This window comes from Ambystoma mexicanum, chromosome 1q (assembly GCF_040938575.1).
Source record: "Ambystoma mexicanum isolate Mex_15411 chromosome 1q, UKY_AmexF1_1, whole genome shotgun sequence".
In the NCBI taxonomy this organism is placed as follows: Eukaryota; Metazoa; Chordata; class Amphibia; order Caudata; family Ambystomatidae; genus Ambystoma; species Ambystoma mexicanum.
The window spans coordinates 1,547,908,987-1,547,925,841 of NC_090922.1; the positions used below are offsets into that span (position 1 = coordinate 1,547,908,987).

Genomic DNA, 16,855 nt, shown 5'->3' on the forward strand with positions numbered 1-16,855 from the left:
TTGTCGCAAATTGTTATAGAAAGATTGGACCGGTTCAGAACAGAAAGTTAAGAAAGCTTGGAGGCGACCCAATGGAGAGGCGAGGATTAAGACCCCTCACGCTACCTGTCACGAGGGAAGCCAGGCGGACACGGTACCTTGTTTGTGGAGAGACAGCTCAGGCGGGGGCAGTTGTTCCTGGTGGTGGATGCAAGTCGGGGCTTTGCCAAGAGAAGAGATGATCTCGTCGTCGAAGGAAAGTTGAAGATCGTTGCACCACCAGGTAAGAGACCAGCCGCGGAGTGCTCCATCACAAGGCACCACCTTTTGGTCGCGGTATGGGCTAGTGGCTATCCGGTTGCCGGGGTGCTCAGCATGGGCAATTCGACCACTAGGCCCTGGAAGCGAAGAAAAAGCAAAGGGGACTGGTTGTGCCCACCAGTCAGGGGAAGTAGACTCTCCGGCAGGGAGATCTCCTCTGTCGTCGGGAAGTGGTGAGTCGGTTCAGCAGGGCTCCACCGGAGGTGTCGTCGTTGCAGGTCGGCTCAGCTTTACCCTCCTCGGATTCTTAGGTCCTGTGACGACTTCTGAAGATCCAGTCCCAAAAGCCCTGCTTTTATGCAGAAAACCCCCATTCATTCAGCCTAGCTGTCAATCAAAACACGCTAAGTGGTGAGCGGGGTGGCTCACCACTTGGGCCAATCACACCAGAGTGTGACTTGAGTTGGCAAGGCAACTCAGTCCAGGGTGCCTAAACTCCCTCCCACACCCCCTGTGGTACCCAGACAGAATGGCACCACTTTGGAGGGCCTCTGTGCAGAAGCCCGCCAAAAGTGGAACAAAGGGCTCAACCTTTGGTTTAGGAGTTACAGAGACGAACACAGACGCCATTTTAAAAACCGAGTTCTGGCAGAAAATACCAACCGATAGATTTGTTTAAGACAAATAAACCGGTGGTATGATAGAGACTAACGAGAAAAAGTATTAACCTCCAACAATGGGAAGAATCCTATAGAGTTACATTCGGGGTCGAATATAACAAGTAGTTTCCACTGCCACCAGCCAAAACTCGACGAAGGGGGACGGGACAGTGCCCCCTCGAATAACAGACCCAGGGGTAATCGAATTACCCCTACCAGTACGTCCACAATAGGATGGTTTGTACTAGTTCTGTTAGTAAATTTAGGTCTAGTAAAGCCAATGGTGACTTTACATGCCCTGGGAGACAGTAGTCAGTCCCAGGGTATGGAGTCTATGGTGGGGGTCCTCTAGGACGCCCCTGGTGTTACGGCACAGAGGGTGCGTTGTGACACACATAGCAAAACATATGAGACCCTATGGAGTAAAAGACCCCATAGCCCATAGAACACATTGACATTCAAAGGAATTAACCACATTCATGTCCAAGAGTGGGAGAAAAGAGTCTCACTCTTGGCATGATGGAAAAAAACAAACTCCAGAAATCCAGCAAAGCTGCTGGGGGACTCACTAGGTTAGGAAATTCAGCCTAAACAGAAAATTCTCCCTAACACCTTTCCTAAAAGAAATGGCGAAAAAAGATGATCAGAGTCTGTTTTTACAGATAGGTCTGGGGCGCCATATTGAAAAATATGGCTGACCTGATTTTTAGCTACCGTTGTTAGCAGTCGGGAAAAATCACAGTAGTTGATCTAAACCCCTGCCACCAGCCATATAAAGTAGCAAAGGGTAACATTTGACTGTTACACGAGTGTTTTGAATCAGGGAAGCTAGGCAACCCCTCCAGCACTCTATAGGAAGATAGTGTGTGCTGGGTCAGTAAATTTAAAAAGACTAGTAAAGCCAATTTAACTTTACATGCTCTGGAAGACAGTAGTCAGTCCCAGAGAAGGTATTTAAACCTTGGGAAGTCTGAAAGACTTCCCTGGGCCACTGCACTGAAGGTGCTGAGTGACACACAAGAAAAAGAAGCCTATGGAGTTGTTTTAAAACTACATAATAAAAGAACACAAGAGTAAAATACACATCAAAATGAAAAGTTCAAAGTCACAAAATATAGCAAAAGAGCTGGAGGACTCTAAGGTAGAGGGAATTTAGCACTTGGGTGAGAATTCTCCCTAACACTGGGCGCAGGATATGCAACCACAGAAAAGGGGTCAGAATTCAATCAAATATTCAGGACATCCACAGAAGCTGGGCGCAGGAGGTACATTCACAGGAAAGCAGGGACGTCATTTAGGGGTCGCCAGAGGTCGCAACTGCGGCCCTGCAACCCCAGTATTAAAAATGAACACAAATATATATGAATTTTTCTTTTTTATAAACTAGAAGCTTCAACTTTAACCCATAAGCCGCCTTCAGAGCATAGAAAGGTCACCTGGAGGACTTCTTTTGCAGGGACACATGACAAGGGGAGTTTAACTGACAAATAGTCTGTCAGGGCCCAAAGGATGGAGAGTTGCCCAGAATGTGGCTGTACATTATAAAATACAACTTGGCTTTTTTCAAATATGTTTTTTAAAGCCATTGGTTTTGAGAAGTATTTGAACAAGTTTAAAACACACGGTAAACGTTACATTTTTCAGTATTTCATAAACGGGGCAAATGCAGTAATTTATGGGCTCACAATTAACAGTGAGGTCATCTTTTGATTGCTGAGTTTTTCTGTATCGCCGCCAAAGAACGTGCAACCTGAAAGGCCTGGCAATGGGCATCCATGCAAGTAGCCTCTTAGTGTCAACTACTTGCTCGCCCGACATTTATTATGTCTGAATTACTTGCAAGCATGCACGGTGGCAAAGTGAACTGTGTTCTTGTGTTCGTGGCAAGGTTGTGTGGCATCACTTCCTGTGATGTCACTTGGGGGTAGGATCCGAGGGGGGTCAAATGACATCACTTCCTGTGATGTCATCAGAGGTCAAGGGTCTCCTGGCATTTTGGTGAAATGACGTCCCTGCAGGAAAGGGGCACCCACAGAAGCTGGGTGCAGGAGCAGCATTCACAAGAAAGGGGCACCAACAGAAGCTGGGCGCATGAACTGCATTCACACATTGGGCCTCATTACGTGTCCGGCGGTAGCCGTGCCGAAAAAACCGGCAGGCTGCTGCCAGACTCGTAGTGAATTACCGCCTTCGTGATTGCCGGAATCACCGGGGTATTACTACCCCGTTGACCCGGTAATTGTTGGAGAATCTTATTGAGTCTATCTACTTTTTTGAGAAATGTAAAGTACATGGAGTCTATAAGATTATTTCTTTTAGTCTATTTTTTAATTGTGAAAGGTGGTTCCTAAAGGAACCTTTTTTTTTTATTGCAGGAGAGGTCAGAAAGTAAGGTTGGGAGGGAATTGAGGGAAGAGGAACCAGGGGAAGATGTTGTGCGTATTTTACATCTAAAGTACTTAAAAGTAAAGGATGGCCACCACACTACTTAAAACAAATAAACGTGCCTGTGTTCCAGGAAGAAGTTTATTCCAAAGATTTAACATATAAATGGAGGTACTACTAACAATGTATTTTTACATATAAGCTGAAGTTCAATATTCTTTTAATCAGCATTCATTCAGTTCATGAACACAGGTAAGGTTTACATTCAACGTGTCAGCTTATCCAGGACTAATTTCATTTTGTAAACATTTGTGTTCACTCTTCCTTCTTGTAATTCAGAGATAATGGCTATGATATTGTTACACCCACAACACTTCCATTTTAGACTAAAAGGCACCATTTCATTTCCGAATGTGCATGGGTTTATTGTCTAACAACTCAGTGAAGAATTCTATTCGCCCTTTCTACTCTATTCATAAAATGTTACCTTTTTTAATTCATTAACTTACATGTGAATGTGACACTTGACATCTATTCCATGCTCTTTCTTTTAAAACTGTGCTTTGAGAGTGGCCATGCAGCCTCCCTTATGCAATTGTATCTCCACATGCTGACCCCAGGCCAGGCAACTATCTACTAATATTGTGTGCTCCAATAGAGATGGGCAATAGTGTAAGACACTAGCGGGGGTCCTGAGGAGAAGAGTGTTCCACTAGAGACAGACAATAGTGTAATACACTAGAGGGGATGCTGAGGAGAAGAGTGTTGCTCTAGAGATAGGCAATAGTGTAAGACACTAGAGGGGAGCTGGGGAAGAAAGGTGTTTCACTAGAGATAGGCAATAGTGTAATACACTAGAGGGGAGCTGGGGATGAAAGGTGTTTCACTAGAGCTAGGCAATAGTGTAAGACACTAGAGGGGATCCGGAAAAGAGTCTAGTGCCCTACAATGTGTTGTAAAAGTGGAACACTGCAGCGTTTAGCGCGCAGGGCATTCCAGGTGTGCCATTCATAGAAATATTGGAAATTCCAGTTTTATGGATTCCATTCTCCATGTTTTCTCCCTGATAAACGTTGCCTTTTCCCATGTGATGTGCCAAGCTTAGTCTAATTAGCCATGTGAGAATACAACCTTCTCCGACTGTGATAAAGAGGGCATCATTTGGAATGTTGTAGTGGTGTAAAAATTGAATTCTCATTCCCAATAGAGGCCCTTTTTAAAGTAATAGAAAATGCAACATCTTTGTAATTCACGCTTCACTACATATAACAATTCATGTAAAATAAAATATGCATTTGTTCTTTACAGAGTTTCTACAAATCATGGAACAGTTTGCCCCATATATCCAATGAGGGCCTATAGTCATTGATTCAACGACTGAGTCTTTAAGCTTTTTCAAAATGTTGGTGCACATTAATTTAGGCAAAGTGTTCCATAGGATGGGTACCTTAACACAGATGGTACAGCCTCCTTTCGGAATATTCCAGAAGGGATGATTTTCAACCAGCAGAGATTCAACCATAATTAGCCACTATTTGCGTGCTAAAGGAAACTGGGAACAGCTGTGGAGGCAGGCTCATAACAGTTTTAGTAAATAGCCAAATGCTGTCCCATTGAAGAATCACTGCTTCCTCTCTGAATTTTCAATTGCAGAAGAGATGTCACCACCCACATGTCCTCCCTCCTGGTGGATAAGAACATCCGGTGCACAGAAGTATTTCCCATATTAGGTACACTGAAATGGATACTCAAGTTTATGTTTACTCTGGTGCCTAATAAGGTTACTGCACAGACTGAAGCTTTTTCCACATTCTGTGCACACATGTGGTTTCTCACCTATATGTGTTCTCTGGTGGCTAGCAAGATGTCCCTTCTCAGCAAACCCTTTCCCACATTCATTGCACTCATAAGGTTTTCACCTGTATGTGTTCTCTGGTGGCTATTAAGATCTCCCTTCTGAGAAAACCCTTTCCCACATTCCATGCACTCATAGGGTTTCACACCTGTATGTGTTCTCTGGTGTATACTAAGATTATCCACCCGGGCAAACCCTTTCCCACATTCAATGCACACATGAGGTTTCTCACCTGTATGTGTTATCTGGTGGATACTAAGCCTATCCATCCGAGCAAACCCTATCCCACATTCAGTGCACACATGAGGTTTCACAACTGTATGTGTTATCTGGTGGTTAATAAGATGTCCCTTCTGAGCAAACCCTATCCCACACTCAGTGCACACATGAGGTTTCACACCTGTATGTGTTATCTGGTGGTTAATAAGATGTCCCTTCTGAGCAAACCCTTTTCCACATTCAATGCACACATGAGGTTTCTCACATTTATGTGTTCTCTGGTGGATACTAAGACTATCCACCCGAGCAAACCGTTTCCCACATTCAGTGCACACATGAGGTTTTTCACCTGTATGTGTTATCTGGTGGATACTAAGACTATCCACCCGAGCAAACCGTTTCCCACATTCAGTGCACACATGAGGTTTTTCACCTGTATGTGTTATCTGGTGGTTAATAAGATGTCGCTTCTGAGCAAACCCTATCCCACATTCAGTGCACAGATGAGGTTTCTCACCTTTATGTGTTCTCTGGTGGATACTAAGACTATCCACCCGAGCAAACCCTTTCCCACATTCAGTGCACATATGAGGTTTTTCACCTGTATGTGTTATCTGGTGGTTAATAAGATGTCGCTTCTCAGCAAACCCTTTCCCACATTCAGTGCACTCATGAGGTTTCTCACCTGTATGTGTTCTCTGGTGGCTAATAAGATGTCCCACCTGAGCAAACCCTTTCCCACATTCAGTGCACTCATGAGGTTTCTCACCTGTATGTGTTCTCTGGTGGCTAATAAAATGTCCCACCTGAGCAAACCCTTTCCCACATTCAGTGCACACATGAGGTTTCACACCTGTATGTAATCTCTGGTGCATAATAAGACCTTCCTCGTGCGCAAACCCTTTCCCACATTCAGTGCACTCATGAGGTTTCTCACCTGTATGTGTTCTCTGGTGGATAGTTAGATCTGACTTCTGAGAAAACCCTGTCCCACATTCAGTGCACACATGAGGCTTCACACCTGTATGTTTTCTCTGGTGGCGAGTAAGATGTCCCTCATCAGGAAACCCTTTCCCACATTCAGTGCACATATGAGCTTTCTCACCTGTATGTGTTTTTTGGAGGCTAATAAGAGGTTCCTTCTGAGCAAACCCTTTACCAAATTTAGTGCACTCACGAGGTTTCTCAGCTGTATGTGTTCTCTGGTGCTTAATACAATTTCCCTTCTTAGCAACACCGTTTCCACATTCAATGTAAACATGAGGTTTCTCACCTGTATGTGTTCTTGGGTGGTGAATACGATGTCCCTTCTGAGCAAACACTTTCCCACATTCAGTGCACTTATGAGGTTTCTCACCTGCATGTTTTTTCTGGAGGCTAATAAGACGTACCTTCTGAGCAAACCCTTTCCCACATTCACTGCACACATGAGGTTTCCCACCTGTATGTGTTCTCTGGTGGTGAGTAAGATGTCCCTCATCAGGAAACTCATTCCCACATTCAGTGCACACATGAGGTCTCTGGCTTGTATGTACTTGTGGTTGGCAGATAAATGCATTATGCAAATGGTAAGTATTCTCAAATTCAGTGCACCGATAAGGGTTTTCACCTAGGTCTTGATGTGGGCAATACGTATGTTCTTCAGATGGCAAACGTCTCCACATTCTGTGCACATGTAAGGTTACTCGCCAGTTTATTTTGTCCGGTGAAACCTTTTCACTGAACCCTTCCTCAAATTCAGGGCACAGGTGAGCTATTTCATCTGTAGATCCTTTCTGGTGACAAACACACTTTTTCCTCTGACTGAACCTTTTAAAATATTCAGCGCATGGATAGTGGTATGTTAAATTTACTGGTGTTTCAAAACAATTATTGAAACAAACTAGCCTTACACTCTGAATGTATATAAACTAGCACTCGTATGTGTTCTCTCCGAAATAATAGGCAAAGTCAAAAACCTTGTCTTTTCTGCACATCAAACACTGTTGCTATCCTTAGCTAGTACTCTTGCTATCCTTAGCAAGCACTGCTGCTATCCTTAGCAAGCACTGTTGCTATCCTTAGCAAGCACTGTTGCTATCCTTAGCAAGCACTGTTGCTATCCTTAGCAAGCACTGTTGCTATCATTATCAAGCGCTGTTGCTATCCTTAGCAAGCGCTGTTGCTTTCCTTAGCATGCACTGTTGCTATCATTATCAAACACTGTTGCTATCCTTAGCAATCACTGTTGCCATCATTATCTAACACTGTTGCCATCATTATCAAGCACTGTTGGTATCATTAGCAAGCACTGTTGCTATCCTTAGCAAGCACTGTTGCTATCATTATCAAGCACTGTTGCTATCCTTAGCAAGCACTGTTGCTCTCATTATCAAGCACTGTTGCTATCATTATCAAGCACTGTTGCTATCCTTAGCAAGCACTGTTGCTCTCATTATCAAGCACTGTTGCTCTCATTATCAAGCACTGTTGCTCTCATTATCAAGCACTGTTGCTATCCTTAGCATGCACTGTTGCTATCATTATCAAACACTGTTGCTATCCTTAGCAATCACTGTTGCCATCATTATCAAACACTGTTGCCATCATTATCTAACACTGTTGCCATCATTATCTAACACTGTTGCCATCATTAGCAAGCACTGTTGCTATCCTTAGCAAGCACTGTTGCTATCATTATCAAGCACTGTCGGTATCCTTATCAAGCACTGTCGCTATCCTTAGCAAGCACTGTTGCTATCCTTAGCAAGCACTGTTTCTATTCTTAGCAAGCACTGTTGCCATCGTTATCAAGCACTGTTGGTATCCTTATCAAGCACTGTTGCTATCCTTAGCAAGCACTGTTGCTATCATTATCAAGCACTGTTGGTATCCTTATCAAACACTGTTGCCATCGTTTTCAAACACTGTTGCCATCGTTTTCAAACACTGTTGCCATCATTATCTAACACTGTTGCCATCATCAGTCTGTAATGCTGGTTTGAAGCTTTGCTCTTTAATAGTCCAGGGAATTTAACAATCACTGTTGTTGCGTGTTCTGGGCCATCTATCACCTATTGAAGTAAAAGGAGAAGCACAATATTAGTTTCAACACGTTCACAGTCGCCGGCATCACATGTAACAGGCAGACGGCTTCTCAGTAACATTGCTGTGCATTAGTTGCTCACATAGTAACTAACACAACTTTGAATAATAGAGTGCCATTTGTTGGGGATAGGCACCCCGATAGCTGGCAGAGTAGTGTTGCTCCAATGATAACATGTCATGTGACAGAGATGACATGCAGTAGAAATAGTGAGTATTTTATTTAATCTGAAGATGTTATCATCCAAGAACATAAGGACAAAAATCATTGTGGGTGACAATCAGGTTAAGAGGATATGTTAATCATCAGGGCCGCCATTCAAAGGAGTTGGGGGGTTTAAATTCAATTTCAGTTATTTATTATTTGGTGGTGGCTCTCAGAAGAACCTTTGTTTTTTGATTGTTTTTTGGGGTTTGTTAACAAATACCTTTTAGCCTTTTTTTTGTTTTTATGTACAGTAGTACTGTACACTGTAAATCTTCCCTTACAATTTTCTTACAGGAACGTTTTCAATGCAATCCTAACATTGTAAAGAAAAAACAAATTTCTGACATCTGTAAAATGAAAAATAATTCTCCATCTACTTTACATTTTTCAGTACAGATGTTTGACTCAAGATTCTCCAACATTCCCATTAGCATGTTATACTATGCTAATGGGAATAATAGACAATTGCATAGTACAGAAAGAGAAAAAAAGCACAGAAATCCTTTTCTGTCCCAAACACATTTCTCTAGCATACAAGGACCATAATCCATGCACCTTTATGATTATCCACAGTCTCCGCACTATTCCCTCTCCACGCCGTGCATCATTAAAAACCCGGATTGCACGTGCACACCATCGCAGAAGACAGCCCGTCTACCCTTTTTACTGTTATGTTTGTAACACTCCCTCATTGCCTGCTTACAGTCACACAAATATCCACTAATCAGTTAAACAGGGTTCCATGTCTTAAAATCGCGGGAATAATGGCCGTGTATACAAAATATTGCGGCAAAAAATGCTGTGGTTTTGCTGCCACGATCATTTAAAAGGTGCAGGGGACACCCCTGCAACCCCTGGACCCATTATGCCATTTAAGGTGAGCAGGGGACACCCATGTAATGCCCGCTCACCTTAAATGGTATAATGGGGTACACCTTTACCGGGTCAAACCACAGCATTTTTGCCGCAATTATTTTTACTGGTGAAATTTTTGCTGCAATTTTATTACCTGATACCTTAAACAGACTCTATATGAAAGCCTATCAACATAGTCAACTTCCACAAACCAACTGCCACTTAAGAATGTTCTACAAATGGGGGCGCTGTTGAGCAGGCATAAGATGGCTGCCTTTCTCTGAGCACCGGAACATGCCGCTTGCATAATGTGCTGTGGATTCCGCTTAGAGGGGTCGGAGGGGTGATATAATATGTGCCACCGACGCTGGGAGAGTCGCTGCTTGTGTCCTGAAACTTTGGTGAACATCTGTTCCTGGGGGCTGGTGTGCCTTGCCGCTCTCAGTAACATGGTCTGAGTGGCCTGCAGGCTGGTGACGTGGCAGCCGACTCTGGGGACCGGTGCGGTGCGAAGACTCCTGCCGCCTGGTGGGGAACGCGAAGGAGGCCAAGGTCCGTGGCTGCTGTGGGGAAAGAGGCACAAGCAGAGAGATTGCGCTCTAGCTGGGTGCTGCACATATCCCAGCTACTTTATATGCCCGTGTGGAAGGAGAACCCCAGTGACCCTCCACCGGAGTAAAACGCGGGTGAGGAAACGCTCCAGCTAGACTGTCTGGCATGCAATTGAGATGCTACACAGCTGTTTGTTGGAAGGGCTATCGTGTGGGCCGGAAGCTTGTCACAGCCCCCTGCCCTCTCAGTGACACAAACGTACGCGGGCAGGCTGGTTCTCTGAGTTGAGGCACAATTTACTGGCCCAGCTGCGGGGACACCAGGAACACGCACGCTCTGAAGTTGCTCCTGATTTTGCAGTGGGTGTTACTTGGGGCTGCAGATTAGGACCACGGGCAAGCTGTTGGTGGCTGTATCATCTAGCCCAAGCACTTTGAGGGGGAGGACTAGAAGATTGGCAACTGGAACTGGGCATCACATTGTACTGCTTGTGGCAGAGGACCTCTTGAAATGTCAGACCCCATACTTTTGCAACTGCCTGCCCATCTACAAACCTACACCCGTAACCATGACCAAGGGGGGAGTCAGCCCGAGGAAGCAAAATAAAATAGAGGCATTTGTGTGTCAATCTAGCCAGCCCCAGGCAGAGGCATCCCCTGCGACCCAGGTGACAGCGAGCCACATGGATCCGCCTGCTGATGCCCAAAACGTTCAATAGCTGATGGAAAGCATGCAAGCTGGCTTTGCCTCCATGACGGACAAGTTAGATGGCATTCCAACAAACATAAACACCCTCAATTGCAAAATGTAAGGTCTATGGGCCAGAATGATGGAGGCTGAAACGTGAATTGTGACAGCTGAGGATGTTCATATGATTAAGTCCCAGGTGAAGACAATTGCCACAGACCTAAAGAAGGCCCTATCTAAAGCGACCTCGAGTCTGGATCAAGGAGGAGTAACATACGCATCGTGGGACGGTTGGAAGGCTTTGGCAGCGGCACAATCGAAATGGTTATTGAAAAACTGCTTAAAGACTTGCTTGGAGACCAGAGCTTTTCCGCTATGTGTGTTGTTGAAGGTGCCCATAGAACACCAACTGTACAGGCTTGCCTGGAGCCCCCCCCCCCAGGGCAATTATTGCAAAGCTCCTGAATTACCGGGACCGTGATGCTTGCCAGGGAGAAGGGTCCTCTCAATTATGAAAACACGACAATACACATCTACCTGGATTTCTCTGCTGCAGCCCAGCTGAAACGAAAATCTTTCATGGGTGTTAAGCGCATGCTCCGTGAGATGGCCACTTCCTATGCAATGCTTTTTCCGGCAAGGTTCGCATACAGCACTGGGGTAAAATTTTGTTTTTTATGATTCCAGAGGAGGCTGTTGCATACATTGAGGCTAACATACCAATCACCCCCAACTGTTGGTGAATGGTGGTATGGGGTGGAGTCCACGTCAGCTGAATTTCACCACAAACTAGTAATCAGACCCAGATACACCATCGGATGTGCCTACTCAACACAGACTTGCTAACCCTATGAAGCGTGTGTCAGATGAGGCTTTCACTGCCACTTTCTCACCCCCTTACCCCCCTTGGCTGACTCACACCCTGACACAGCCCTTTCCATGCTCCACTCTGCTATATCTGATACTCTCGATGTTCTTGCCTCTGTCATGAGGATCCGCTTGAAGCCCAAAGCCAAGTGCAACTCTTGGTACGACTCAGACCTCGTCACCCTTAAATTCAGTGCAGTGTGGCTGAGAGGAAATGGCGTGCTTCCGGTACATCCTCTGACAAACTGCCCTGCCGCCTGCTACACAGGCAATACCGGCTCTCCGTCCGTACCAAGAAGAGAGCCCTCATCCATGCCTGCATCTCCAAGGCATCTAACAAGTCGACCGACCTCTTTAAAATCTGCAAGGAGCTGGCCAATCCTGCTGGAGTCTCTACATCTCCTGTCCCTTCCCAGGCCCCCTGCACAGCCCTGGCTTCTCATTTCATCTCTAAAACTCAGGACATCCTGTCTTCTCTCTTCCTTTCCCCCTCCTCCCTCTACTCCCTGCTCTTTCTCTGGCCCTTCTTCGGCCACCTCCCTCCCTCCTTCACTGCCTTTCCCCTGTTCTCCTCAGACGAGGTTTCTAGACAAGTCCGATCTATGAAAGTCTTGTAAAAACAAATTCATCCCTGTTCCTCCAAAACCATCAAGGACCACATTGACACCCTGGCTCCTGTTCTGGTTGACTTCTGCAACCACTTCTTCGCCACTGGAGTCTTCCCCTCCCCCCTGAAGCACCCTCTTCTTAAGAAACCCTCTGCCGACCCTTCCTGCCTGGCTAACTATCGTCCAATCTCCATCACTCCTGTCCTGGGCAAACTCCTGGAAAAGCTGGCCATCTCCCAGCTTAATCTTCACACTGAATCTGTTGGTTGTCTCCACGACCATCAGTCTGGCTTCAGAGCTGCCAGAAGCACAGAAACTGCTCCCCTGAACATTCGTGAAGACCTGCTCTCCAACCTTGATTCCAACACCCCCTGTGTCCTCATCTTACTTTATCTCTCTTCTGCCTTTGACACGGTCAACCATGCCATCCCGCTCAACCGTCTCCGTGATAACCTGGGTATCACCAATCAGGCCCTGGCTTGGCTGACTTCCTTCCTCTCTGATCGACCCTCGCAGGTCCAACTTGGGTCCTTCATCTCCTCTATCTCCATCTCTATCTGTGGTGTTCCCCAGCGGTCTAACCTCTCCTCCTGGCTGTTCAACCAATACCTGGCACTTGGTGCCCACCGCATTGCCGCTCTCTGCCCCAACTTCCAGTGCTATGGTAAATGTTCAAGGTATACATTAGGTGCATGGCTATGTCAAGTGATTTTTGGGTACTGCGCACTATACGTAGGGACATAGCAGACAACAAAGACCAGCTTAAAACCCTGGAGCTAGCTGCATTTAAAACTCAATTAGAGGATTTCTGGAAGTTGGCAGACAGGGAAATTAAGTATTTTGCCAGACCCACTGCAGCGAGACGATAGGTCGAAGGAGGAGTCCAGGAAGAACTCTGTCTAATATGGTAAGACTAGAAGGGGGCCGGTGTCATATAGTGGGTGTTAGGGATGAACACCAGGTGCAGCGCCACTCAGAGCAGGCCATTATTGAGATGTTTGTGCAATTTTACAGAGCCCTCTATCAAGCACAAAAACAGGGTGAAGAGCAGGGCCTAAAAGACCTATTAGAATCCATCCCCATGTCTATACTATCGCCGGCTGCTCGCGCTCAAATAAACAGGGACTTTGTAGGGACTTTTCAGCAAAATTAATTTCACATGTGATGACATCAGCGATGTCATCAATGACATTTGTGATGTCATTTTTGATGTCCTGGGTGTTAGTTTTAGCAGTGCACGGTGGTGGCGCGAGTTATGGTTGCTTAGCTTACCATAACTGCCTGATTTCTGAGGTTTTTCATTTTTACTTGTAACCATAACTTCCCTTTAACAAAGTTTTTTCAGTGAATTTCATAGGTTATTAGTGTAACTTAACCATAACGCCCCTTTAACAAAGTTTTTTCAGTGAATTTCATAGGTTATTAGTGTAACTTAACCATAACGTCCCTACGTCCCTTTAACAAAGTTTTTTCAGTGATTTAAATGGGTTTTCACCAGCGCATGCTAATTTCCTACAACTTCCTACTTTCATACTTACACCAATATAGCAAATTTTTTGTCCAATTTACAAAATGTCACCTTAAAACGCTGCCATTTCCCACCTTTCAGCATCATTTTTAACACTTCCATACACTTTTTGCAACTTTTTCCATGGATTTTGAGTTTGTCGACATGCGCAAACTTCTGACATCATCGCAGACTTTCCGGACCGTCTCACGTGACCTCACGTGGGGCATGTTGACGTGTTTGCAATCAGGTACGTACTTTGTGGACAGTTCTGAACTGCATTTACTACTGATCTAGGAACTTATAAGCTCAAAATGTACCCTCGCACAGCTCCTACACCTATTCTTACTCATGTTAGGGAGAGGTGGTCCTTCCCATCCTCCTTGACATTCCAGCGTAAAATGGGGTCAACTAAAAGTGGGAGACATCCCCCCCTGTTTGTCTGCTTGCTTAATTCGGACTTAATACTAAAATTATAAACAAAAGCAAGAGACAAAGGGGGTCATTCCGAGTTTGGAGGTAGCCATGGTGCTATTAACACCATGGCTGCATTAAAACCCGGGTCCGGGTCTGCGTAGACAGAATGGGGACTTTCCGGGTCATTCCAATCTAGAACGACCCGGAAAGTCCCCATTCTGAAAACCATTCCCCATTCCCATTCGACCCCCGTAGGGCTCAAAGGGAATGGGGAAGGCGCTAATAACGGGCCTGCAAATAGCGGGCCTGTTATTTGCGCCCTAGTCCCCTAACCGGACTCGCTGAGGACCAGACGTCCTTAGCGGGTCCCGTTAGGTAACCTCGGAATAGGGCGGTAAGGGGTTACCGGCACCTGCATCCTTACCGGCACCTGTAACCCCTAACCACCCAACTCGGAATGACCAAAGCCTTTACACTGAGACTCCATTTTGTGACGTCCCGAACGCCATGTTTTGCTAAGCCCAGGAATGATTTTTAAAAGGCCTGTCTCTCACTCTCCCCAGGGCCGTGCACAGCCAGCCCTGGCTCCCCCCTCCACCTCCCATCAGCTCCGCACAAACTCGTTCTCGCAGATGCCTGGCCCTGTAATGTGGTGAATGTTTAGTATCCTTTCAGTGTCCGCTGAGATTACTGCCCTGTGTGTGATTGGAGCCTGCTCCGGTCTGTTTGCCCATGTGTCTCCATGAACCTGCCGATGTTCCCCCTCACCTCCACCTGGCCAGACCACAGCCTTCGTGCCAATGCCGCCATGCTCTTTGATGCTGATACACATCTGACCCCCTCACAGTGACCAAGTCAGGACAAGTCGGTGCTGACCGTGCGCAACCGACGCAAGGCAACGGTACGCTGCCTCTTCGTACCTCCACACACTCCCTAACTCGCTCGTGTGACCAGTTTATGCCCCTCTACTGAGCGGGCACTAGCAGCCATGTGAGGGATGCTCACCCATTCCAACCCAATCACAGTAAAACTGCTCAGCCAAAGTGCTCGACTGTGTTCCATAACCTCCATCACTTGAACATACCGGCAAGCGAAAAAGCTTAACATACTGGCCCACGGCATCTATCTGGAGCTAGAATACCGGCCACTAAACTGAACCCGCCTGACGTTTATTGCTATTCATCCCTGATATACACTTGCCTATAACACTTGCTTACGACACTATGCCTGACAAATATGTACTGTGTTAGATGCCCACTGCCACATATGTGAACCAGCAGGTCGATTTAACGTTTGAAGGGAAGCCCCTTCTCGATTGCCCGAGTGGATTGCCACTATTATTTCCTACCCGCTTGAATTCCTCCAGCCCATACTCCTAGATTTGTATCCAGGCAGTGGTATAAATGCATCTGTTACCGACCACTACTGGCATTTTGAGCCCATATGCTGAAAATTGTATCTAGGTACTGTAGAAATGTTAAACCTGTACTTGTGACACTACCTAGCATGTCCTGCCTATACTCTGAAATTCAAATCTAGGCATTGGTATAAATGTATCTATGACCTACCACTACATAGCATTTCCTGCCAGCACTGAATAAAGATTCTAGGCAGCGCTGTTAGTGCTATACAGACAAGCCCTCCCACTCCAACCGAGCAGTCTTCCACCACTGTTCCTCCGCTTCAATAGATACATTATCACACTAATCTCTCTCGCCACACACCTGCTGCACGCACTCACCTCAGTGACTCCCCCACTATCATGTTGCCCAAGCTACCATACTCCATTCACAATAAAGAGCCACTCACCTTCTCTCCCTGTGCCACACTCAGACTAACCATTCTAACAACCATCGCTTTAGCCTTCACAATAATGGCCCCCATTCCTCCTCACCCACACCTGGTACACCACAATCACGGCACTGCATTGAACTCACACGTCACATTACCAGTCGATAACAGCACACAGTCTCAGCCCCCCATTCCAGCAGTCAGACTTCATAGACTTAGAACCCAAAAACTTCCCAGACATCTCCTTTGTTCACCCACTGTTAAGCGGAAAAGCTGTGCAGTTCCCTCTAGGACCACTGCAAAAGATTTAGGCTTACAGGTGTTGGCAGTAAACCCACTTGGTAACTGTCTGTACCACACAGATTCACCTGGTAGCTGTGGCTGAGCAGTCAGACCTCTCTCAAGAAAAGTTAGGCAGTATGTGGAGTATACAAAATAGGGCAGTTTACACAGTAGAACAAGCAAACACAGAACAGAGCTTGGGTGTAAAGATATAAAGGTATTTATTTATAACAACACATCTATGGAAAACACTCTGGCACTAATAAGGCAAACAACTTCAATTACAATTACTATAAGTAAATCAATCGCCCTAGCAATAGTTCGACAAGTCTAGGTTCAACGGCACCACTTATTTGCAGACAGAGGTGAATGCTTCAACCTATATGGCACTCTAATATTCTTTAGGATGGGACAGAAAAGGCAGGGTATGAAATCAACTCTGTAACAACACTTTTACGAACAAATGCAAGGCAAGTAAGGCAGGGTCTACTGTAGATCGCAAAGTTCAGAGGCCAGGCCCACTCGGAGAGAGGCAAGGCGATATGTCCCAAAAAAGTATCACAGTGGAAATGCACTTCGAGTCTTTGTCGTAAATTGTTATAGAAAGATTGGACCAGTTGAGAACAGAAAGTTAAAAAA

At 45.7% G+C, this 16,855-nt stretch overlaps 1 protein-coding gene across 1 annotated transcript in view; it reads right to left on the minus strand.

Annotated features, from left to right (window-relative positions):
- Positions 1 to 3,411: 3,411 nt before the first annotated feature.
- The window catches only part of LOC138551897 (zinc finger protein 268-like), a 140,466-nt gene continuing 127,022 nt past the window's right edge, over positions 3,412 to 16,855 (minus strand). The window contains exon 3 of the mRNA XM_069642508.1: positions 3,412 to 8,411. Within this exon, the coding sequence (XP_069498609.1) occupies positions 5,121 to 7,022 (1,902 nt within the window). The 5' untranslated portion in view covers positions 7,023 to 8,411 and the 3' untranslated portion in view covers positions 3,412 to 5,120. The remainder of the gene's footprint in view (positions 8,412 to 16,855) is intronic.